Source organism: Camelina sativa, chromosome 14 (genome assembly GCF_030686135.1).
Source record: "Camelina sativa cultivar CO46 ecotype springtype chromosome 14, ASM3068613v1".
Lineage (NCBI taxonomy): Eukaryota > Viridiplantae > Streptophyta > Magnoliopsida > Brassicales > Brassicaceae > Camelina > Camelina sativa.
Genome location: NC_141893.1, coordinates 32,941,418 through 32,964,711, shown reverse-complemented (window position 1 = coordinate 32,964,711; position 23,294 = coordinate 32,941,418). Strand labels below are relative to the sequence as shown.

Below are 23,294 nucleotides of genomic sequence, written 5' to 3'. Positions count from 1 at the left end.
TACCAACACTTGTTTTTGTATTTTGACTTTCGATTCAATTTATTTAACTTTTTCTTACAATTTACATGTCTAAATCAAGTCAAATTAGACCTCAACCTCATTATTGGTCGGAGAAATGAAAAATGCATATATGCATGATATTCACGTGTAAATAAGCAGCACACGAAAACGTTAATCAGTTGATTAATTACATCTTCGATCTATACGTTCGATTGATTAAAATTTTCAAATAGGTATATGATATTTTCTTCTAATTTTGGTTAATTAAAATAAAAAGGGTTCAGTTCCGTGAAATTGTACTTTATTACAGGAGGGGTGAACGATTCACAAAATAAACAAAAGAAAATTAGAAGTGGTTATGTTAGAAGCATCTGTGGTAAGAGGCAACGTGCAAACTTTAGTCACCCAAGAGACTTAACCACATGGGACTTCTTCTATTCCACACGCAACCACGTAATAACTAACGTACGTAGTACATTCGTCACAACGTGTTTAAATTCGGTTTAGTCTGTTTGGTTTATTGGGCTGGCTTGATTTGGTTTTGTTTTTGTGGACCGGCCGGTGGTGTGACCTTATGGGCTTTCTCTCACCAAGCTAAACTTTTAATTATGCCCATTTTGGTGATCAGTTTTTTGTGTGTTGGGTTATAAGATTATCCTCGTTGGTGTTTGTAAAGGGTTTCTTAAAATTTTCCTTAGTCCAAAATAATAATAAAATAAGCAATAAACATTCTTCAACAAATTAAAGGGACGTTTCTAATATAAGGAATGTGGGAAACTTTTCTTACTTGATATCTTTCTTTATATTATTAAAAATAATTTAAGAAACAAAATCAACGAGGACAGGCTAAAGATTTATGAGAGCATTCCCATGGGTAATAACCGATGGGATCTGTTATATTTTTTTTAATAATAAAGAAATAAAAATAAAGATTTAATTGTTTTATCCCACAGAACTGCGCAGATGATATTATGAGTTCAGAGACCCGCCACGTGTCATGTTTCTATTGCTTCTGTTTAGTTTTTTTTTTGTTTTCTTTTTTTGTTTTTTTTTTGGGTTTGCTTCTCTCTCTCTCTTTCGACAGAACAGAAAGTCGAAACCAAAAATCGAATTTTCAAAATCTGAATCACAACCCAATCCAAGTTCCCATCGATCTCGAAGCTCGTTTTGGTTTATAGGCCTCAATCTCTGAATCTGCGTGAGAGCAATCAAATCCATGGCGGTATGTTCTACAATATATCTTCTTCCTCTTTTTTTTTGGGGTATAATTTTGTAATCCCTTTCAGCTGTTAGATTTTGTTGATTTTGATTTCTGCTTCAGAAGATTTGGGTTGGTAAGCTTTCATTTTTTTGGTTTTGTTTCCCCTTTTGTGCTAATTGTTGATCTGGGTTTTAGTTTGATATTTGATTGGAAGTTAAAAATATGATGCTCTGGTTTGTATTTCTGATTTTTGTGTTGGATCTGGTATTGCTTTTTACAAGTTCATCTGTAACAATTGAGTTCGAATTCATTGTATACTGATCGAGGGCATTTTGTGATATAGTTAACTCAAAGTGTGACCCTTTTGTTACTACTTACGTATTCAGTTCTCATTAGCCTTACCATGCAATGATGACAGAATAATTGGTTATAGGATACGTGGCAGTTGATGAGGAGTTTGCTTATTTACTTGATATTATCATCTGAGATAACTTTGTTCCGGTTTGGTGTTGTTCATGTCACTACTGGGATTTAGCATCTTTTCTTGTTCCTATTTGGTGTGTTCTATGTTTGAGTATAGATGATGAATTTAGAAGATGTGACTGCCCTAAGAAATTTTGATCCACTATGGAGAAGAAAACAGCGTTGTTTTAACTTTGAATAGATTCAGTTTAGAACAGATTCAATGTCTACATATATTGTTGCACTTACATCTTTTACGTGTTTGTCATAGGAGTTTCCTTAATTTCTTGCTGAGAATAGAACCAAGAACAAATAAGAAACTTGTAGATGAATACTATAATAATAAGACAAGAAATCAAGCAAAGTTTTCTTGTCGTCTTCAAGAGTCTGAGATGAAGAAATCAGAATAAAACAGAGAATCAAAGAGAAGAAGAAGAAGAAGAAGAAGAAGAAGAAGATATGCATTGTGAAGAAACTAGTTTTTTTGTTTCTAACTGTAAAAGCATTTTGATGTTACAGGAATTTAACATTGAGAAGTTGCAGCTAGTTGAAGCAGAGTGGAACCAAGATGGATTTTGTGGATGATAAACTCAGGTTTGGACCTCTGTTACATTTCAAACGCAAAGTCACTTGTCGATTTTTAAAACCATATTATTAACCTCTTTTGCTTTAATTGCAGATTAGAGTTGATTAGTTTTGGGGATAAAATTGCAAACTTGTTTTGTTGTGTAGATAATCACAAGGCCGTTTGTAGGAGCAATGGATGGTCATCGTTATGGAGTCTCGTGTATGGAGTAAGGGAATCTTCTCTGCTTCTATGGATGGAGGTAAACTATAATTTAACTCTCTTGTTTTCCTCCAAGTTTGATGATGATGATTTGATCTATATTGGTGATGATTACCCGGTTTGTATATTTGGATATATAATAGGCCATATTTGTTAGTTATTTCATACGTTATATATTTATTCGGTTAGTGGTGAATGCAGGATAACAACCATTATCATGAAGTTAAAGAACCAGAGAAGAGGAGAAATAGGAAGAAGTGAAGATGCAGAGCTTAACATCAAACGAGGAATCAAACCGTTGAATCCAAGCAATCTAACGGATACAACTCGATCATGGTTTGCGTTGCAGGTAATTCCTGTCCAGTGATGACAAACCGGAGAGCTCTGTTACAAAGGAGATGAGACGAACTTAAAGGTGAATAATCCAGTATAATAATTTGAGTAGTGTTGCTTCATTTTTGTTTCTCAGTTCCAACAATAAAGATTCAAAAGCCAATTGTTGCTTCATTTTTGTTTCTCATTTAAGTTAAGTTATATCATACATGGTAAAGACACTCATAATTGAGGATGACTAATGGGAGGAGAAAAAAATAAAAAGAAGTTAGTAAAGATCTAAAATTAAATTAGTATTATATTTAATATTATTTAAAATTTAAGACATTCATGTGAGTATTACCAATGGAAATGCTCTGAGATCCATAAAACGTAACAAAATAAAACATAGGGCAAGTGAAACCCTACTTTTTAGAATGACGATGTCTATCTTCCTCAGGATTTGGTAGAGGGTACTCTCTATAGGGTTCCCATAGCACAGTGAGATTCACTTGCAAACGATATGGAACGGGAGACGAGATTTACAAAGAAACACCTTGATATAGCAAAGGGTGTTCATGAATCATGATGTGTGATTTTAGGGCTTGTTTTGTGAGCGTCAATCTCCATGGAATCCACGACGAAAAATTGATCCATCTACGTACTAAGAGAATGGGTAAGAATAGTCATCATGTAATTGTGATATCGGTCGCATCCATAACTTCAAAGGCTTATTGTTATGTGTCATTAACTAGGACAACAACACTTGGCTAGTGGGTTGGAACCCGCATTTGGGGCAAACCAAATGGATCGAACTCAGTAATAATAACCACATGTTAGATATATAGGTATGATCTCGGATATGATGACAACAAGAACCACAATCTTGAGGTATGAGTGCACTAAATCATGAAAATTTTGAGAGCCAAGTGTATGTATTCTAAACTAAAGTCATTCCCGGAAGGTTCTTGAATTCCCGCGTTGAATAAAAGTTCCATGAATTCGACTTCACAAAAGTTTCATAAATTCCCAGAAGGTTCTTGATGTTAGAAAAGAACAGCTTGGTGTGTTATATAAGAGGTGTGATGCATTAGAGAGATGGAGATATGGGTTACAACTAAGATTCAGCCCTGTGAGATGTCGTGGTAGAAGTTGTACCGTGCAAGTTCTCCTAACGAGAGGATATGAGAAGCTTAATTGACAGGAGGAGTACGTTATAATTGCAGAATCAAACATGAGTGTTTCTTCATTAACGTTGAGTAGAACAGTGGTTTGTGATACAAACAAGAGAAAGTAAATATGTCCAATAACAGTGCGTACATGCTAAGCAGTGTTTTTGAACCTGGCCACTTGTATATGCATCCGGGCAAGGTCCACGTGCAGATGGCAAAAACAGAAGAAATTTCGACCGAACCGATCTATCCAAACCGGGACAAACCAGCGGAGTTTGGGTGCCTGGGTTCTTTCTACTTCGGTTTCAGGCAGAAACCGAAAGGAAGCTTTGATTATTTTTGTTCTATATATATTATCGGTTTGGCTCGGGTTTAAATCGACTCTCATTCAAACCGATTGGTTTGAATCTGATAAAACCTTTGTACCCTATATCCAAAGTTCAAAATCAGCCACTCTCTTCAATTTTGTCTTCTTCTATGTCACCTCAATGAGAGAGACTCCAAATGGAGTTGCTCTTAGTTTTCTAGAAGATATTTTACATATATAACAACTTTGTATATATGTTCTGCGCTATGATTAATGAAGTATTCAGCTGTTCAACTAAAATAAAAAAGCAAAAGCAATGTAAATTTATTTGAAACAGTAACGGTATACATGCATGTGAAAAACCTGAATACTGTCGGATACAATCAATCAAAAGTGGAAAACTGAGAATTAATTCAAGTTGGTACTACTAAGCATAGAGATTCTCGAATCTTAAAGCAATCGTTCAAAGTCCATATGAGTGTGTTAAAATATTATAATTTTATGGGGAAGCGACGAGTTTGTCTGTTGAGAGGTGATCCTGTCGTGGATCTCTTTTCAAAAATGTTAGATAGAAGCCGAAAGTGTGACGATAATGTTCACATTTCGGTGTTGAGATACCGTGGCTTTTTTAGGCAGTTTGTACGCCGGTTTGGAATTTTGCGTGCTGGTGTATGGCAATTGAATGGAGCTCCTCTAGTACGTAACAATTTATCAAAGAATAAAGTTGGTTGCTCCTTATTAGTAGGTTTCGAAGACTTTGTTCAAGCATTCTCTAGATCCACATCCCCCTCCCTCTCTACTTGTAGTTGGCCGACTCTGATGCCGATGAGATTCACCTCTGAAAGCGAGCAGCTTGGATATAACACATTTAATGAGAGACTTTCCTCACTAAGCTGCCAGCTTAGTGAAAACATTTTAAACATTTTAATTTCCTCATCTAATGAGAGACATTCCTTATGTATTAAGAGATATAACGCAAAAATTTCCTCCTCATGTCAATGTCCTTTGACTACATAGTTTCATCATAATCTCCAATCTTCCTTATCCACTTGGTTCAGATCTTGCAACGTGGTGTGGCAAGGTGGTTCTATCTTGGACCCTTCTTCCGGCACTCGACTCTTGGGAACTTCTTTCTAACCTACATGTTGCCTCCCTTTTCAGGGAGCTGAAGATTCATCATCTTTAGTGCGAATTAGGTTTTTAAAAACCCGTCGGAATCTTTGTATTCCAGTGTGGCAATTTGTCGTTATGCGGCCAGTGATTCGGTCTTGGTTAACCTCCCGTCACTTCATGTGGCATATCTCCTTGGTGGTTCTCACTATCTTTATGGTTTCAGTAGCTCTTTATCTTTGCTTTAGCTATTTGTCTGTTAGCGTTCAAGCTTGTTATTTCTTCTGTTGTAGTTTCACCCGGATATTATACTCTTGTTTAAACAACATACCGTGGTTTTCTTTCCTCCTATGTAAATTAGTTGGTTGCATTATGCTCCCGCTAGAAGGGAGTACCAAAAACCTTGTAACTTAATTTAATGGAGTGTTTGTTGATATAAAAAAAAAAATAATAATAAAAAGAAAGGAACAGAGTACACAGTATCAATAAAGATCTGAATATCAAATGATCATTTATTTCTTAATTCATCGTCTGATTACATTTCCAGCAAGGCATGCACCTTAACTCAATCACTTACAATACAAGATATATTACTCATCTCATCCCATGGCCATGATCATTTAATCACGTTACCATGCCCCATACATATACACGCTTATATAATGTATTCAAGTGTTAGTAATTTTATATTGTAAAAACAAAAACATTGTTGTAAAATAATAATCATTTCTAGCTATACTTAATTCGCTTTTCTCATCAAATTAGTGTATGTATGATGTATAAACTGTTATCATTTGTGGAGTTTAATCTATCATAGTGACAATATATAGTAACAAACGAAATGTTAATTAATTTTAGTTTTCACCTTTCACCAGAGTGAATGGCAATTACTTAATTTGTATTACGTGGACAAGTTTATTTAGTTGGAGCTGATGTTATATAGCAGTAACCATATATCTTACCATAAGATTATAATTGTTTTGTTTTGCGAACAAGTCTTTTACAGTTATGAACAAATTGAAATCGTAAATAGTAAGAAAATATTTAACCATATACTGATAGTTTCGTTCTTGCAGTGATATTCCAAGAAATACGAAATCACGATATATATATATATATATATATATATATATATATATATATAATAAGTAGTTTATAAGATACAACAGCAAAAATAAAATAAAATAAAAGTTACAATGAATAAAATTTTAATATCGTCACTATACAATAAAATACCGTGCTCGGTCATGGACTGACAAGGAAGAGAAAGAGAGACCTAAACCGGGAACCGCAAACGAAGCCGCTTCAACCGCCATTCGCTGCTGAATCGCTTCAAGCTCAGCTCCTGCGTCTACGAACTCTTTAACCAAATTACGATAAAAACCTTTGATCTTCTTGACAAGTCTCACATAGTGCAGCTTCAACCACCTCAGCTTCATCCTCCTCACCATCTTCTTCAACGAGAATCCGCCACGTAACACCGCATTGCTCTTCCCGCCAAGACGTACCACCTGTGACTTACGACGGCGGATATGAATCTTCCGACGACTCCGAGACCACCTGAAGACTGAGGTTGCGGCGATGCGCTGATCCATATTATTTGTGGGTTACAAATTTGGGAAAAAAAAAGAGAAAGAGAAAGAGAAAGAGAGATATATTATGTTTTAGAGGGTCACCATACTGAGAAACTAATATATATATACACACACATACACGTAATAGGAAAATAAATATTAATGTGTAAACATTTTAGTTTTTGGGGTCAGTGACCTTTCATGTGACATGTGACATATTCCGTAAAATAGTACTATTTTATGGTTGTAAATTATACAATACATTAGTATATGTGGTTTTTAATTTAAGAGATATGGCCTATATGTCACGACAATTTGACATAAAACTCAGCCTGACCACACATCAATCTCACATATATGTCTTTGTTTCGGATTCTTATATATACTACTATTACTTCGGATAGGCTAAACAAAGACGTTGATTGAGAAATGTTAGCTAGTAAAGCTATACATAATATTAATAAGAAAGAATTACTATACTAGTGCATAAATGGTAGTTTATTACTAGTATCTGTTTTTTTTAACTTACTAGAATATTACTAACTTACTAGAATGTACTTTAAACCACTTTTATAATCTTGTATTTACATAAGTGCCATTAAAAATTATTTTTGGGAGAAAAAAATAAAAACTCTTCTTTCTTTCGAAAACAAAAACTTTTCGCCCTAGCCGTCAAGAAAAAAAATTCTCTAATAGCCGGCGATGGCCGAAAAAAAATTCTCTGTCCGATCTCTTTTTCTCTTCTGCTCTACGAACCTTTCAGAATCAGCCATGGATGAAGAATACGAGGTTATCATTCTTGTCACCGGTCTCAAAGAGTGTATCCTCAGCGGTTTCCTTTCCGTCGATGGTGTCAAGGTCTCGATCCTCTTTCCTCTCGATTCGTATCTCGTTTTTAAAAAAAAATCTATTATCTGAATTCATGATTGATTTATTTGGATTAATGTATTGATCCGGATTCAAATCTTCTATGTTATTTGATCCACGATGAACGGACTGAGTTCGATTTTTCATTTTTTGTATGGATTAGATGTGATGAATTTGATTAGTGAAATGTTGCTCTGTAATCATGACTTCAGAAATAGAGGATTGTTGTTGTCATGCGATTTGATGTTTCATGTTTGAATTGACCTCTTGGTTATTTCCTCATGATCTGATGTTTTAATGCATTTTGTGTTTCTGTTCGTGTCCCTGCAGCACTTTGTGCCTTTGTGGTATAACGGGACTGAAAACAACATATGGTCGGACACATATGACAGGGTAAGAGAGAACTATTACGTCTTTTCCCTTCCTTGAGTGTTACAAGTTTCTATTTTTGCGTTCATCTTGTTGCTTTCTAAACCATATTTTTGCTTTCATCTTGTTGCTTCCTTTTCTTTACTTTTTAGATGATACACATGTGAAGTGTGTTTAAGGATTGTGATTAAGGATATATATTATTCCGCCAGGATAGGTATGTAAAATAAAATTGAATTTGCCTCTATATGATCAGTGGTTACAAGCTATATCTAATTATCTTGTTGTTCTCAAATCTCTAGGGTGCTATTATGGCTGTTGGTTCTAGTTTAAAATGCAGGTTCTGGTTTTGGTTTTCAAAAACTGTAGGTTCTGGTTTTGGTTTTCAAAATGCAGGTTCTAGTTTTTCAAAAACTGCAAGTTTTGGTTTTGGTTTTTGAAATGCAGGTTCTTGTTTTTAAAGTTTCACGTTTTGGTTGTAGATGAGCTCAGAACCAACTTCAACACTGGCAGAACAAAGAGCTACGACATGGTGTTTATGTTTAGTCCTTAGTGATCATATTGTAAGAAGAAACGACATGATGTTATGTTATCTCCAGTGAATTATATAGGCTTACTGTATACCTCTATTCTTTATGTTTGGATAAATACAAATTAAAACAACTTGGGATATTGTCTTGTTTTGAAATTTATGAAATTATTATTTTGTTCTTCATGGACTCTTTGAGTAGCTTCATACCACTTATATGCAATTCATACCACCAATAGCTTTATTGTGCATATATCCAATTGGCTTGATCACATTTATAAACCCAACTCAATTGCCTCAAACTTTATTATAACATGTACATACCAAGGAGGCAAATGAAAACAACATGATTTGTTTTTAGATCATGAAGATAACTAGATAAGTATAAGTTAACTCTTTTAGCCCATCTTAGGCCATACAAAAATTTGCAATTATAGTGATCTCCATCAGCACTTTACCAGAAAATACATATCTAACTTACTACAAATTCAGTATTTTTCGTTTAGGGCAATTTTGTCTTTTCATCATTTAGGCAATCTCATTTAACCTAAAAATTATTTTTCTAATCTACTAACTCTATCACCACACGAAATTCTAAGTCTACAAATTTTAACCTATTTTAGTAAACGTTAGCTGTGCCACAACATAATTCAAAAACTCTATTCTCAACAATAACTCTATCATCAACAATAACTCTGCTGTCACTATTTATTAGTATGCTATATAACTCAATTCTACCTTCTTACTCTACCACCACTACAATTAAGTCTATCGCCTATCTCTATTTCGCCCATAACTCTAAGAATCTTTTTCGTGCTTACTCTACCACCACTGAAGTTAAGTCTACGGCTGATGCTTACTCTACCTCATAACTCTACGAGTTTTACTAATTCTACCATAACTATTTATATCTCTGTCGCTTAACTCTACTAGTGTTTTAACTCTCTCATATAACTATATCTCTACCACCACTCTACTTCAATCTACATCATTACTCTATGAAAATCTATAAATCTATTCACTAACTCTACCAACCTCATCTAACTCTACCGTAACTACAATAGTAGACTTATGGATTGGCGGGATATTTTCCCTCCAAACACAACTCCCTTTTAACACTCTCTTTCCTACGTGGCTTTTAATTACGATGGCATGTTTCGTAATTATTTTTTTCGTTACACATTTCTCCAAGGGCAATTTTGCCATTTAGAATCAAACCTCCTTACCCCCATTCTAGTAATAAACAACGATTTACGACCTAGTAATCCTCCCTATTAATAAATAGATAGACCCAATAATTGTAACCTGATCATCACATATTTGTTTGAAACGAAAACAAAACAAAGGAAGGTAGGGGAGCCAAGTGAGAGATGTATCAATTAGATTAGAAATGGGCAACACATTTTATGTTTTCTTGTGTTTCCAATAATATCGCAGAGCAAATAGACTGTTTAATTTAGAGGGCTCATGTAGAGAGCATGAACTTTGTTTTCATGTCTTCCATTTTTCAACCATAAAAACATTTCTGTAAATTTTAAAACACTTTGTAATAAACACATGTCTTCTTATTTTCGTATGCTTTATTACAATGCTATGATAACAAGAAATTTCAATGATTGACAAGATGAGTCATATCGCATAGTTTGTCTTCAGCTTAATGGTTGTTAATTCAATAGTATATTTTATATTGTCCATGGTCCACATTACTTGAGTAAGATGATAAACGGATACAGTTTTCTATAGGAAAACATATTATATATATCATTCATTATCAAGTATATTAAACTAAGTTTAATTACAACTTTAAATCCAAATAATTGATTATTTGTAAATTGTAACTAAATATCAAAACAAATTTACATACAATGGATTCTCTGTTTTGTTTTCATAAACAAACGATTCCCTGTTATTCTGATGAATAATAAACTTTTGCTAACATAGTAACATAATATATACTTTCAACATATCAGAGTGTTCGTCCTAGTCGCTCTCTCTCGCACGACCCCCAAGATTTCAATCCTCGGCGGCGTCGAATCAGATCGGCATCGCCGGGAAACTGCTCTATCACCCTCGTGTTCTCCTCTTCTACCTAAGTCCACTTTTTGTCTGGTTTGACGGTGAACGCTCTGGAGGTTCACCAAGTCTACGCTCAAAAAATCCGGCTATGCTTCAGCTTCATCCCCTCCATCTCCCTCTGTCTCTTCTGGTAGTTTCTCCCAGTGAGATGATTCTCACGAGTTACCAGCCCCCAAACGCAAAATCTGAGACTCCAATTCGCCTTCCTCACCTTGTGTTTCGTCCTTGCCACATGCGTCCCTTGAAGTCAAGTTTATCATCTCTCTGCTCCTCGGATCTAGGTCCCCTCACCAAGCCGATTGTTTGGTCGCAGTTGGACAGGAGCTCTATGTTAACGACGGAGCTGTGCATGACCTCGATAAGCCCCCGAGACCCAATCCTTGTACTTCACAAATCCAGGTCTGTTACAAGTCTTTAATTGCTTTCCCGTAGCATACCTTTGTGTCGATTTATTGCTTCAATTGTCTGAAGACTGCAATTCGAACATAATCACTCATCGTTGCTCTGTTGTTGCAAAGTTTACTTGAGAACCTTGCCATTAGAATCGCTTAGGGTCCCTACCTCTGACCACCATAGATTGATGAGGACCGGCATTATGACTTCTTCTCTATTGAGAGAAGGTTACCGATTCCTCTTATGTCTACTCTATATGTCTCCGTTGTGCTCCCAAGTACCCCATTTGCTACCTTGCACTAGTTGCTCTGAGACCGGATGCCCCAGGAAGATCGGCATTACGGTCTTCTCTTTAAGGAGAGGAGATTACCGAAACCTTCCTACTCTTCCCTACATATCATCCTTACGGCCTGAATGTTATCAAGAACAAATAAAAAAAGCTAGGATTTATGCTCTCCTCTGGAAAAGTCTGAAGAATATCGGCATTATGATCATATCTCATAGAAGTGTGGTTACCGAACCTTCCTCAAGAAAGCCATCCCCAACTTCAATCCCTCTACCACCCTCCTCATTTCCAATGAGCCAAACAAACCATTGTGTCTCTCGGCTATGGAAACCCATTCAACGTCCCAATGTCATTTTGATAAGGACCATCAACCACATCTCCACCTTGCTTGTGAATATGGCGTCGAAGCACCTTGAGCTCGCTTGCGGTTTGATGCTTTACTCAAATCTCCAACACCTTTTGGCCATGACTATTGACTTACCTATCTTTCAGTTTGTTGCTTATGTGTATTATTCAGTTTTAGCTTTAAAAACTCTCAAACTTTGTAATCCTATTTGCTTGGTCCGATGAATGAAAGAAAACTTAGTTTGTTCAAAAAAAAAAAAGTAACATAATATATAACATGCATGAGTATCGATCATATATATACTAATGGTTTTCAATCTGGTGATTTCACATAAAATAATTGTTATGCGCATATATAAATCCAACATCAAACTGATCAGTAGAAACATCAAAAAGGCATATACATAAGCCCAAAAATAATTAAAACAACCCATATGAGTGTCAGAGTTGTCATTTTGCGAGAACAGAGCAATATAATATAACATGTTCTTGGATGTCTTGTCCTAAGTTGAGCATATTCCAACACTATTATATCTTTATATTTATGTACTATATACAGTAAAACCTCTATTAATTAATAATATTGGGACTAAAACATTTTATTAATTTATAGTGATATTAATTTATCTATAAATTAATAATTATTATTTTATAGTATAAATTAATAATTATTAATTTATAGATATATTTTTAATTGTTTATTTTTTTAAAAATTATGAATTGGAACAACTATAGCAAAATAAGATTAAACTTTCGGATGTTATAAATTCTATGGTTTAGGAATTGAACTTGTAATATTTAGAAAACACTATTTACAATAAATTATAAATATTATAGACAAATTGACTTATACACATGAGACACATAAATTCAAATCTATGAATAATAATATCAATTCTCCTATTTTAATAATCTGTCAAATTATCAAATTGTAAATGATGCATATCTAAAAATTAAAACTTTAAATTTTAATTATTTGTATGACATGTTATAAAATATTTTAGAGATATTATTATAGGTTGAAAATACAACATTACAATTGTTCTATAGAATTGAGCTTTAGGAGAAACATACACTATTATATTAGTATATATATATATATATATATAAATTTACATAATTATTAATTTATGATATTATTGGGACCATATTTTATAAGGAGATTTCGAAAAAATTATTATCTTATTATCTTATCGAATATTGTTAATTTTTATACTGACCCGACTTGGGACCAGCAAAATTTATTAATTTATAGTGTTTATTAATTTATAGAGTATTAATTTATAGAGGTTTTACTGTATATATTTATAATGTTAGGAGATTTTGATATATGGCATCAAAATGTATATATATTATACTTACCCTTATAAAAAGGGTCAAATGACTAATGACATAAGCTATCACGTAATATGTTTACTTCCTGCGCAAGAGAAGAAATATATAAATGCATGTGGATAAAGTTTCTACGACATGACTAGCCTTACGCCTTGGTCTCCACGACGGCACATACTTCACATTGCTCTACTGGACCCATTTTGTTCTCCATAGTCTATTCAATTAAATGCGAGAGAATCAATAAGTACATGTAAGCTATGCTAATGCTATATAGTGTAATTTGGAAACCATTCACCAAGAAAATGATATATTTGACTTCTTGTTCTTTTTATTTTTGTCATCATCTTCTTGTTCTTTTCTGAGTGGATTGAGAGTAGTTTTTTTTTTTTTTTTGATCAACTGATTTTATATATAGATATGTTACTGATTTGTTGGAACAGTTTTACCACAAGATACACAATTATCTCCCTTTCCCAAAAAACGAGGGCTACGTTAGCCTACCACCTAAATTCTACTCTGAGTCAGTTATAAAAACCTGGTCTTTACAAAAAGGTCCTTCCAGAGAACATCCCAACCTAAAATCCAAACTAGCTACTCAGAGGATTGAACTCTCTCATCGTCGAAAACCTGCTGCAACCAAGCCGGATGGCCAGAAGCTACGTACGACTGGACCCTGCACTCCCTTGTGACGCTCTGTGCGATGAGATGAGCTCCTCTATTAGCTTTTGGCCTCTCTACTTCCACCGTCCACTGCACAAAAAAAATTAACAGTCTTGCCAATTCTCCTGATTCATAATAAAAGGATGGCCAAGCTTTTGGCCGTAACACACAATTCACTAAACGAGTATCCTCCAAAGCGATACTAACTTTGACACATCTGTGAAAACCCAAACTTTCCATTGCCCATCGAGTAGCAAGAAAGCTGGCTTGATCCTTATTGGGGACATTTGTAAAAGCTCTGCGACTATGCATCACAACAAGCCCTTTTTCATCTCTTAAGACCCACGACGCCCCTGCAAGTTATATCCGATACAAATTGTTCGTTGCTAAAATAAAACGATAACAATGTCCAACTGTTTATTAGTTTATATATTGGTGTGGAATTTTCCGGTGATTTAAAATAATGTTTTCTCGATTAGTAAATCTAATTATTAACGAAGCAAAAAATAATTGAGTAAACTATTATTGGTTAAACTCGTCTATTCGAGATTACAAATATTGTTATATATTATTGTTTTCTTCAACACGTTATAAGTTATTTTTATAAAAAAGTATGTTTCTGTGTTACGTAACTTGAAATTGATGTACATGTGGGAAGATGGCGAAACAACATTATTGAGTTGATAAACTCGGCCCATTAGTATCAAGGCCCATCAATTTCCATTCTCGAATACACGATCAAGATCTACCACAACGACCTAGATCCAATGGCTCAGATTCATTATCAGTTACATTAACATAAAAAATACAAACAAACATTTACTTCAGAACCAGTGGGATATCTCTAACTAGATGATGAATACAATAAGCCACTACAGGAGCTGATTACAATGGCGTTTCAAGAAGCCCAAGGTATGAATCCCATGGCGGAGCTGAGCCTGAAAGTGACAAATATCAGATACAATGCGATCAGACCAATGCCCATCATTTTGCTCGGTCGCATCTCGTTGCGAGGGAGCATCACAAGAGCCCAGATCAAACCAAATATTAGAAATCCTAGAGTGTAGAATAAGGTATTGTCTTCCGGGATCATGTAAGTCTCTGGACTCTTCGACCAAGCACCAAGAAACATCGACAAACCTAATCCAACAAGCGTGTTGAACATTGGACCAGCGTAGCAACCTGATAATGCGATTTGTACGCCATCTCCACCATTCATCGACAATGCGATGTTTGACACTAAGTCACCCATTGAGTTCCCCCAAGCAAGTACGGTTAGACCAAGTATCGACGGGTTGATTCCATAGATTCCACCAAATGTAACCAAAAGGGCAACAAGTTCGTTTGCAATCATGTAGAACCATACAATGCTCATGATGAATCCACCTAGTACCCAAGGGATTAAGTATCTTTGAGGCGGACGATCTGGCTCTGTGTTTTTGTATGCAAGATATCCAAGAGTAGATCCAATCGCAATACCGATAAGGTAGGCTACAATGCTAGCTTGAAGACTCGTATCATTTTGGCTGCTCCAAAGGAAGGAAAGTAGGACAGGAGCTAATGAGACACTAGCCACCGCATACGTCTTTGACCAGCTATCTTCCTCGATTAAAGGGATTGTCAAACGTCTAGGAACAGTCAATGGCATTTCAAGCATGGATGTGACTTTCAAACATAACGAGCTCTCGACTTCTGCACCGTCTTCAGTCCATCCCCATGGAGGTCTTTCTTCATCATTTGCATTTGCTTTTGAGAAATGGTTTGAATAGATGGCTACATTTGTAGCCCACATCCACTGTGGTAGAGAATCATGTAGCCGAGGTGGACCTTCCTCAGTGTCAAGTTCTAGCAAGGGACTGTACATAGGAATATCCTCTTCAACGCTTGGGGAGAACACACTTCCTTGCATCGGGAGCAAAGGCATAAAAGAATCCAGCTTCAACCTCCTCGAATGTTTCCTCAAAATCTCATTCGCAGCAACAAGAGAAGCATAGAGCACATAGATCGAGACAAAGGCTATGGCGATACCCACGGTCACCTTGCCGACCATCAAAATCACCAACAAAGCAGCCAATGTGAAAAGGAAGAAACTCAAGTCCCTGATGAAACACTTCTTGTCGATCTTAACGTCTTTATCCGCAACACAAAGCGAAACAATCCCAACAACAATACAAGTCACAAACAAGGCACCACCCAAGACGCTGTTAAGACCAACTTCCCCTTTATCCGAACCAACAAAAGCAGCGATACTGGCAAACACATCAGGCGCTCCGTTACCGAGTGGAAGTAAAGTAACACCAGCAACAGTTGGAGGCAACTTCAAAAGCTTAGAAAGCTTCTCCAACGAACAGCAAAAATAATCAGCTGCAGTGTTACCCAGCAGATAAAAGAGAGCAACAAGCCAAACCCCTAACACAACATAACCCAAGATCTTAAAATCTCCGCAGGAGCAGTAAAAGAAGTTGAGGTAATCAAAGAACCCATCAGGAGAACAAATCGGGTTCGATTTCAAGAACTCACATTCATCAGCATAACCTCTATGTTCATGTAACCCAGAGCACGATACAGTAGTACTATCACCACCACTACCACTCAAGCTGTTATTATTACCGGAAGAACCATGAGTGCCATCAACTTCACTCATATGTCGACGAGTTACAGTAAACTTGCTAAACCCATTACTAAACTGACCTTGGGAAACAAATCCTCTACCACTAGCATCAAGGAAAGACAGATTCTTTAATAAAGGGTTCCTGAGTATATCGGTCTGATCAAAGAAGAAGATGAAGATAATTATAGCGCAGAGCCCATTGAAAACCCCGCGAAATCTGGGATTGCTCGAGCTATACATGAAATTCACAGCTCTCATTCTCCAAATCCGAACGTTGTATTGTATCAGCACAAATTACCAGCCATAGATCACGCGATAACAGGCTAAAAAAAGCCACCGAAACGAACCAGAGCTTAGGGTTCTGAACCAAAGTGAGAAATTTTTGAAACCCTAGGATTCTGGGTTTGGATTGAATCAAAGGTTGAGTTGCTCACCGATATGAATCGACGTGATCTGTGATCAGCAGCAAAAGCGTGTTTGTTCTCCTGACGGCAAAATCGATCGGCAAAAAGAGAATCACATTCACAGTTGTGTCCGTAGGATTCTTTACTTGCTTAATTAAAATGACAATCCTAATCGGGTGGGTTTATTTGACCCGGAACTCGTTATTATTAAACCAAAGTCAAAACGGGAAAGTTTTATTTAGCTCACCCGGAAAACCAAAAGTTAAACCGGTTTGAATAATTTAATGGGCCGGGCCATAAGATAAGAGGCCTGGTAAAGAAAAATACAAAACGTGGCAAGGGCGATAACAACAATAAAAGAACTCCCTCCTCCTCTTCCTCTGTCTCTGTCTCTTTCTTAACTTGTTTATTCCGGCCCGGAAAACGAAAACCGTAGGACACGTGGCAAAACCGTAGTATTAAATTATACACATGAATAACGAGTGATGCCAAAAACATAAAAGTGGTAAAGGATGAGCACAGCAGCTCAGCTATCGTCTTCAGTCCAATAATCAATCGTTGTTGTTGAAGCTCTCTCTTTTAACCAAAGACGTACACGTCTCTCTCTCTCTCTCTCACTCACCTTAATTTAAGCCCTTCCGTGATCAAAGCTAAACCCGAAGCCTCACTTCTTCGATACGATCAAGGTGATTAATTTTCTCTGATCCTTGAGGAGCTCTCTTTTTGGGGTTTTTGTTACAGTCAATTTCATTCCTTTATTCCATGAATTTTGGTTTTTGTGGCAGATCGAGAGAAAGAGATGGGTTCAGCGAACAATAAAGAGTACGAGTTTCTGAGTGAGATTGGGTTGTCTTCTCTCAACTTGGGTTGTTACGTTGCTGGCAAATGGCAAGCTAACGGGCCTCTTGTTTCCACTCTCAATCCTGCTGACAATCAGGTTCTCTGTTCCTTCTTGCATAAGAGAATCGAAAGTGAATGGTTCTATATACTATATTTAGACCTTACCTGTGGTTCTTGCTCTTGTTTATTGAAACACTTCTTAAGCAGCTGTATTATTATAGTTTGTGGATTTAATTTGTTTTTTTTGTAAAAAAAAAAAAAAAAAAAAAAAAAAAAAAAAAAAAAAAAAAAAAAAAACACTGATGCAGCCAATTGCTCAAGTAGTGGAAGCTTCTCTAGAAGATTACGAGCAAGGTTTGAAAGCTTGTGAGGAAGCTGCTAAGATATGGATGCAGGTTGTAATTTTACTTAAAACTTTTTCATTAAGCGTATTGCTTTCCTAAGCAAAATTGCTGACGAGATATGTCAGTACAGGTTACGGCTCCAAATAGAGGTGATATTGTGAGACAGATTGGTGATGCACTTAGATCAAAACTTGACTATCTTGGCCGTCTTCTCTCACTTGAAATGGGAAAGATCCTTGCTGAAGGTATTGGTGAAGTTCAGGTACTCTATGTTTGCTCTCTGCAAAGCTTAGTGATAACTTTGTTACACATTTTACAAATATGGGAACATATGATATGCATAGCTAATATCAAAAACGAACAGCACCTTTCTCATTTGGCTTTAAGTGACACATTTACTACAACTTTTGCAGGAAGTGATTGATATGTGTGACTTTGCTGTGGGTTTGAGCCGACAACTCAATGGATCCGTCATCCCTTCAGAACGTGAGTTGGCTTCTTCTAGTATATAGAGCTTATATAACAAATATTCTCCTAAGTTACTTATATATTTTGGTCAAGTTTCTTATTAAAGGCACTTGGATTTGGAAATGCTTGTTTTCCTGTTTTACATATCTATTGATTTGTCTAAACTCAAATCATTTCTTCGTTTTCAGGCCCTGAACACATGATGTTGGAGGTGATTGCGAGTTTCTTTCCTAGGAGTTGTGTAGTATACTTCTCTTAGAGTAGCAAAATTAACATACTGCTTGGATATTGTAACACAGATGTGGAATCCTCTTGGCATTGTTGGTGTTATCACAGCTTTTAATTTCCCATGTGCAGTACTTGGTAAGTCTTGTGTCCCAATTTCATATCTTGATAATGCAATACAAATTTTTGTGTGTGTTTGTGTTCCTTTCCTGAAAATATATGTACAATTTTGTATTATTGCAGGTTGGAATGCTTGTATTGCATTGGTCTGCGGAAACTGTGTAGTCTGGTAAATGACGAATTTGACTCTGAATTGTGCTCTGAAATTCACCCTAGTAGCTGCTTTAAGGGGATAATACTGTTTACAAGAAGCTGAATCAACGATATACTGTTTACAGTTACTATCTGTTGTCTACCTAATCGTCAATGTTGCAGAAACGTTTCATAAATGATATATTGCTGAGAGTCTGCATAATAATGACATAGCATTAATGTTGACAATGCAATTTCTTTTGGTTTGATTACTGATTAGTGTAGTTGATACATGTGATTCCACAGGAAAGGTGCTCCAACTACACCGTTGATAACTATCGCAATGACCAAGCTAGTAGCTGAAGTTTTAGAGAAGAACAATTTACCAGGTGCCATTTTTACGGCCATGTGTGGTGGGGCTGAAATTGGTGAAGCAATAGCCAAAGACAAACGCATTCCCTTAGTATCTTTTACTGGAAGCTCCAAGGTACTACTTTTACTATCATCCACTACCCAAGTGAGCCTGAACGTCACTGTCTCCTGTTTGAATATTTTGACTATGCATAGGTGGGTTTAACAGTACAACAAACAGTGAGTGCAAGATCTGGAAAAACTTTGCTCGAGTTGAGTGGAAACAATGCAATCATAGTCATGGATGATGCTGACATACAGTTAGCGGCTCGATCTGTTCTGTTTGCTGCGGTTGGAACGGCTGGTCAGCGTTGTACAACTTGCCGTAGGCTGGTAAAAAATAATCAATCCCGTTATAGCTTTGTTGCTACTACCTTTCCTTTTGGCTCAATGCTTTAAATGTTGTTATTGTCTTTTTAAGCTTTTGCATGAGAGTATCTACGACAAAGTACTGGAGCAACTGCTTCCTTCATACAAACAAGTCAAAATCGGTAATCCTCTTGAGAAAGGGACATTGTTAGGACCATTACATACTCCTGAATCAAAGAAGAACTTTGAGAAAGGAATCGAAGTCATCAAATCCCAGGCAAGTACCTCACATTCTATGCGTTTCTGTATACTGAAAACCGCGAAAAAGTTAAACCTTACCAACTTTAACTTTTCTCTTGCATTGCAGGGTGGTAAAATACTAACGGGCGGTAAAGCAGTCGAAGGTGAAGGAAACTTTGTGGAGCCTACGATAATTGAGATATCAGCAGATGCTGCTGTTGTTAAAGAAGAGCTCTTTGCTCCGGTTCTCTATGTTCTAAAGTTTAAGGTAGTAAAAACTCTCTAACATCATCAACTTTCTTCAGGTATAGACTCCCTTATATCATCCGTTTTCTTTGGAAATAGACCTTAACATAAATTTTCTTGTGGACAGTCATTTGAAGAAGCTGTTGCGATAAACAACTCGGTTCCCCAAGGTCTAAGCAGCTCAATATTCACTCGCAAACCCGAAAACATCTTCAAGTGGATTGGGTAAGTGCTATATAAGAAGTGAAAAAAAAAAACAACTCCTCTCAATCTTTCAAGTCAAATTTACTTTTTTCACTGTGTTGGTTTGACTACTAGACCACTGGGAAGTGATTGTGGCATCGTGAATGTGAACATACCGACGAATGGAGCTGAGATTGGCGGAGCTTTTGGAGGCGAGAAAGCGACTGGTGGTGGTCGTGAAGCTGGAAGCGACTCATGGAAACAGTACATGCGTCGGTCCACCTGGTAAAATTCTACTCCTTCATCTCTTCTCTTCTTAGTGTCCGGTTTTAAGTTTTTGATTTTTGATTCGTTGAAACGGTCCACTTAATATTTTGACAGTACGATCAACTATGGGAACGAGTTACCTCTAGCGCAAGGCATCAACTTCGGTTAAGTTCTGAGAGACTTACCGGCCTAATGTTATGTTGTCTCGGAATTCGATCGGGTGCTTGTATTGTATGGGTTTAAACTTTAAAAATGATAAATCGCAATAATAATACTTAAAATGTTATTTCGAGTATTAATTTAAAGATTAATCGGATTAAAGTATAAGATAATGGTTAGTCCAGACTAATCATGGGTGTAATAAAAATCGTTTCCTGATGTTATCAGTCATACCATTTCAAGATGCTGATGCTGATCCTGAATAGATAGGTATACAAGAAAAAGGGTTTGTATACCTCTTTATGTGCATACATATCAAATAATAATACACAAAGTAATAAATATATGTTATTTTTATGTCAACTTAAATAAATATGATAAATCCAAGTACATACGTAAGATACACAAAGTAATAAATATATGTTATTTTTATGTCAACTTAAATAAATATGATAAATCCAAGTACATACGTAAGATACATGAAAATGATCTCTTTGAATAAGTTTGTACCGCATAATACAACGCATTATTCGTTTATAGTGATGCAAACGTTTATTTCGTGGAAATCGGCTAAAATTGTTGTCCAATTCTTTTATTTCAAGAATTTAAAGAAGTAGTGGAACCTAGAATCTTCTTCCTCTATTTTTTTACGATATGGATTAATATGATTATTGAAGACTTTAGACCATGTTAGAAATAGTTAGGTCCTACAAAATCCAACCTGACTGTACGAGACTACGAGTAATCTTATCAATAATAATCCATTAGGCATTCGCACATGCAAGGTCGTAATAACTAATACGGATCCACTTAATCAAGAAAACAATTTTAATCAAATAATGTCAACAATAATTGTGAATTAATTATGACACTTTTTTAGTGCGATTGTAAAAGAAATTAATCACTTGAAAAAAATCTCCATTAATTTATACTTTTAGTTTAAAAATCACATTATGCAAATAAATGGATATCTCTATGTACTTATTTAAACAATGTTGTTATAAGTTTAACCCAACTATCATGTGACATATCACCAAAAATATCATTACATTTTAATTAATTTAATAATTAACAAAATAATTTTTTTATATTAGTTTATAAAATAATATTTTCAAAATTTTTTAATGAAATTATTTAACAAGTTCCTTATATGTATTCCTAAATCATTTAATAATGATTTATATATATTTTTTAAACTAAAAATTACAACACTGTTACACTGATTATATTTTTAAAATATAATCTATTATATCTAATTATTTTTTTATTTTTCTGCACTGCATATCTAATTTATTTAAAAAAAAACCACTCCTGTGGGAGAAGAAATATAACAATTAATCACTCATATTAACAAATTGACATTGTCATATATCAAGTACAGTCAAACGAACCAATACCTAGACTTCTCGAATTTTTTTTTCTGTACATTCCATTTTAATTTATTTTATATTTTCTTCGGATTTTAAATAAACAAATATTTCCAACAACCTTCTCGAGAAGATTTCACACTCGCGCCGCGCGCGCGCACACTTTCCTTCTTCGTCTCTATTCCATTAGATACCTCTCCGGAAATAGAATATTCGGATCTACGCACCTCCTGACAAAGCAGGCAAACAGCTTCCACCTCCATCAATCACCGCCGCAGCACAAATCTCCCCACCTTCTATAGCCGCAACACTCCTCGGAGACGCCGTCGTTGCTCCTGATGCCACGACACTCGGCGGCAAGTTCAGAATCAGTCTTCTCCTGAACATCTCTCCGATCGCCGATATTAAATCAACCTTCTTAGGAGACGGCGAAGCAACAAACTCGCCGCATAACTTCATGTGAACCGCCAAAGCCTCGTCGAGTCCGATTCGTCTCTCTTTTTTATTACCCCAACGAAACATCTCGTACTTTACGGCTTCGGAACAGAGACCGCAGATGAATTTTCCCGCGTAAAGGTTCCGTACGGTTTCAATATAAACCGCCGTGTATTCCTCCGTCATACGGCAACATTCGCATCTCGCGAAGTCTATCTCCGACGGCTTCGATCCGGTGATCGTCGTTAAATTCGTAGTCATGCCTCTGTTATCAAAAGAAAGAAACATCAAAGTTAGCCATTTTATAAATTAAAAAAAGACAGATACGAATCTGATTCATCTTTAAAACATAACTAACCTTTTCTACTCGGAATCTGTTGTGTAATGATATCTATCTATATATATGTATAGTTAGTGTGTATGTTAGATATATATGTATGTAAAAGTGTTTACTATATATAAAATCTATCTCTCTTTCTCCCACTCTGCAACTTGAACTTCGCTGTAGAAGAGCTCACAAAACAAAATCATTTTTTTTTTCTAACAAGAAGAACTTAAAAGTTCAAACCAAGCAAGACCCAAAATTCATAATTTTGAGGATATTTTTTTTTTGTTTTTGCTTCAACTTTTGATCAAATCACAAGTGGATGTTTTGTTGAAGACGATGAGAAAGAAGAGAGATTTTGTTTTGATCAAGGAGAGAAAATATTTGATTTTTGAAGAAAGCAGAGCGAATCGTCGAAATTTA

At 35.7% G+C, this 23,294-nt stretch overlaps 4 protein-coding genes and 3 long non-coding RNA genes across 13 annotated transcripts; 4 read left to right on the top strand and 3 right to left on the bottom strand.

The window, feature by feature from the left end:
• Positions 1–858: 858 nt before the first annotated feature.
• LOC147928951 (uncharacterized) lies at positions 859–2,989 on the top strand. Of its 5 annotated transcripts, none has more exons than XR_015580973.1 (4): positions 859–1,222; positions 2,183–2,257; positions 2,396–2,490; positions 2,652–2,989. It is a non-coding gene; the product is annotated as an uncharacterized LOC147928951 (long non-coding RNA). The 5 variants fall into 5 exon arrangements; XR_015580976.1 differs by having other exon boundaries at positions 1,006–1,222; positions 1,935–2,257; positions 2,640–2,989; XR_015580974.1 differs by having other exon boundaries at positions 1,031–1,222; positions 1,935–2,257.
• Positions 2,990–6,492: 3,503 nt separating this feature from the next.
• LOC104742933 (uncharacterized) lies at positions 6,493–7,021 on the bottom strand. The gene has a single exon (XM_010464016.3). The coding sequence runs from the start codon at positions 6,944–6,946 to the stop codon at positions 6,572–6,574; it is 375 nt and encodes a 124-aa protein (XP_010462318.1). The 5' UTR covers positions 6,947–7,021; the 3' UTR covers positions 6,493–6,571.
• A 385-nt stretch (positions 7,022–7,406) lies between these two features.
• On the top strand, positions 7,407–8,876 carry LOC147928950 (uncharacterized). Of its 3 annotated transcripts, XR_015579157.1 has the most exons (5): positions 7,538–7,783; positions 8,123–8,185; positions 8,314–8,378; positions 8,464–8,557; positions 8,644–8,876. It is a non-coding gene; the product is annotated as an uncharacterized LOC147928950 (long non-coding RNA). The 3 variants fall into 3 exon arrangements; XR_015579155.1 differs by lacking the exon at positions 8,464–8,557 and having other exon boundaries at positions 7,407–7,783; XR_015579156.1 differs by lacking the exons at positions 8,314–8,378; positions 8,464–8,557 and having other exon boundaries at positions 7,512–7,783.
• A 4,292-nt stretch (positions 8,877–13,168) lies between these two features.
• Positions 13,169–14,400, top strand: LOC147928949 (uncharacterized). The gene is made up of 2 exons (XR_015579731.1): positions 13,169–13,375; positions 13,566–14,400. It is a non-coding gene; the product is annotated as an uncharacterized LOC147928949 (long non-coding RNA).
• A 60-nt stretch (positions 14,401–14,460) lies between these two features.
• On the bottom strand, positions 14,461–17,005 carry LOC104742931 (cation/calcium exchanger 4). The gene is made up of 2 exons (XM_010464014.3): positions 16,831–17,005; positions 14,461–16,719 (listed from the first exon to the last, which is right to left on the bottom strand). The coding sequence occupies exon 2, from the start codon at positions 16,652–16,654 to the stop codon at positions 14,684–14,686; it is 1,971 nt and encodes a 656-aa protein (XP_010462316.2). The 5' UTR covers positions 16,655–16,719; positions 16,831–17,005; the 3' UTR covers positions 14,461–14,683.
• A 150-nt stretch (positions 17,006–17,155) lies between these two features.
• On the top strand, positions 17,156–20,871 carry LOC104742930 (aldehyde dehydrogenase family 7 member B4). The gene is made up of 15 exons (XM_010464013.3): positions 17,156–17,486; positions 17,586–17,737; positions 17,949–18,035; positions 18,115–18,246; positions 18,398–18,470; positions 18,641–18,663; positions 18,752–18,815; positions 18,921–18,966; positions 19,236–19,416; positions 19,497–19,673; positions 19,762–19,926; positions 20,017–20,157; positions 20,263–20,360; positions 20,454–20,603; positions 20,700–20,871. Exons 2-15 carry the CDS (start codon positions 17,600–17,602, stop codon positions 20,752–20,754), a joined length of 1,530 nt encoding a protein of 509 aa, XP_010462315.2. The 5' UTR covers positions 17,156–17,486; positions 17,586–17,599; the 3' UTR covers positions 20,755–20,871.
• A 1,199-nt stretch (positions 20,872–22,070) lies between these two features.
• LOC104742928 (uncharacterized) lies at positions 22,071–23,045 on the bottom strand. Its single transcript, XM_010464011.2, has 2 exons — positions 22,905–23,045; positions 22,071–22,811 (listed from the first exon to the last, which is right to left on the bottom strand). The coding sequence occupies exon 2, from the start codon at positions 22,805–22,807 to the stop codon at positions 22,331–22,333; it is 477 nt and encodes a 158-aa protein (XP_010462313.1). The 5' UTR covers positions 22,808–22,811; positions 22,905–23,045; the 3' UTR covers positions 22,071–22,330.
• Positions 23,046–23,294: the final 249 nt, after the last annotated feature.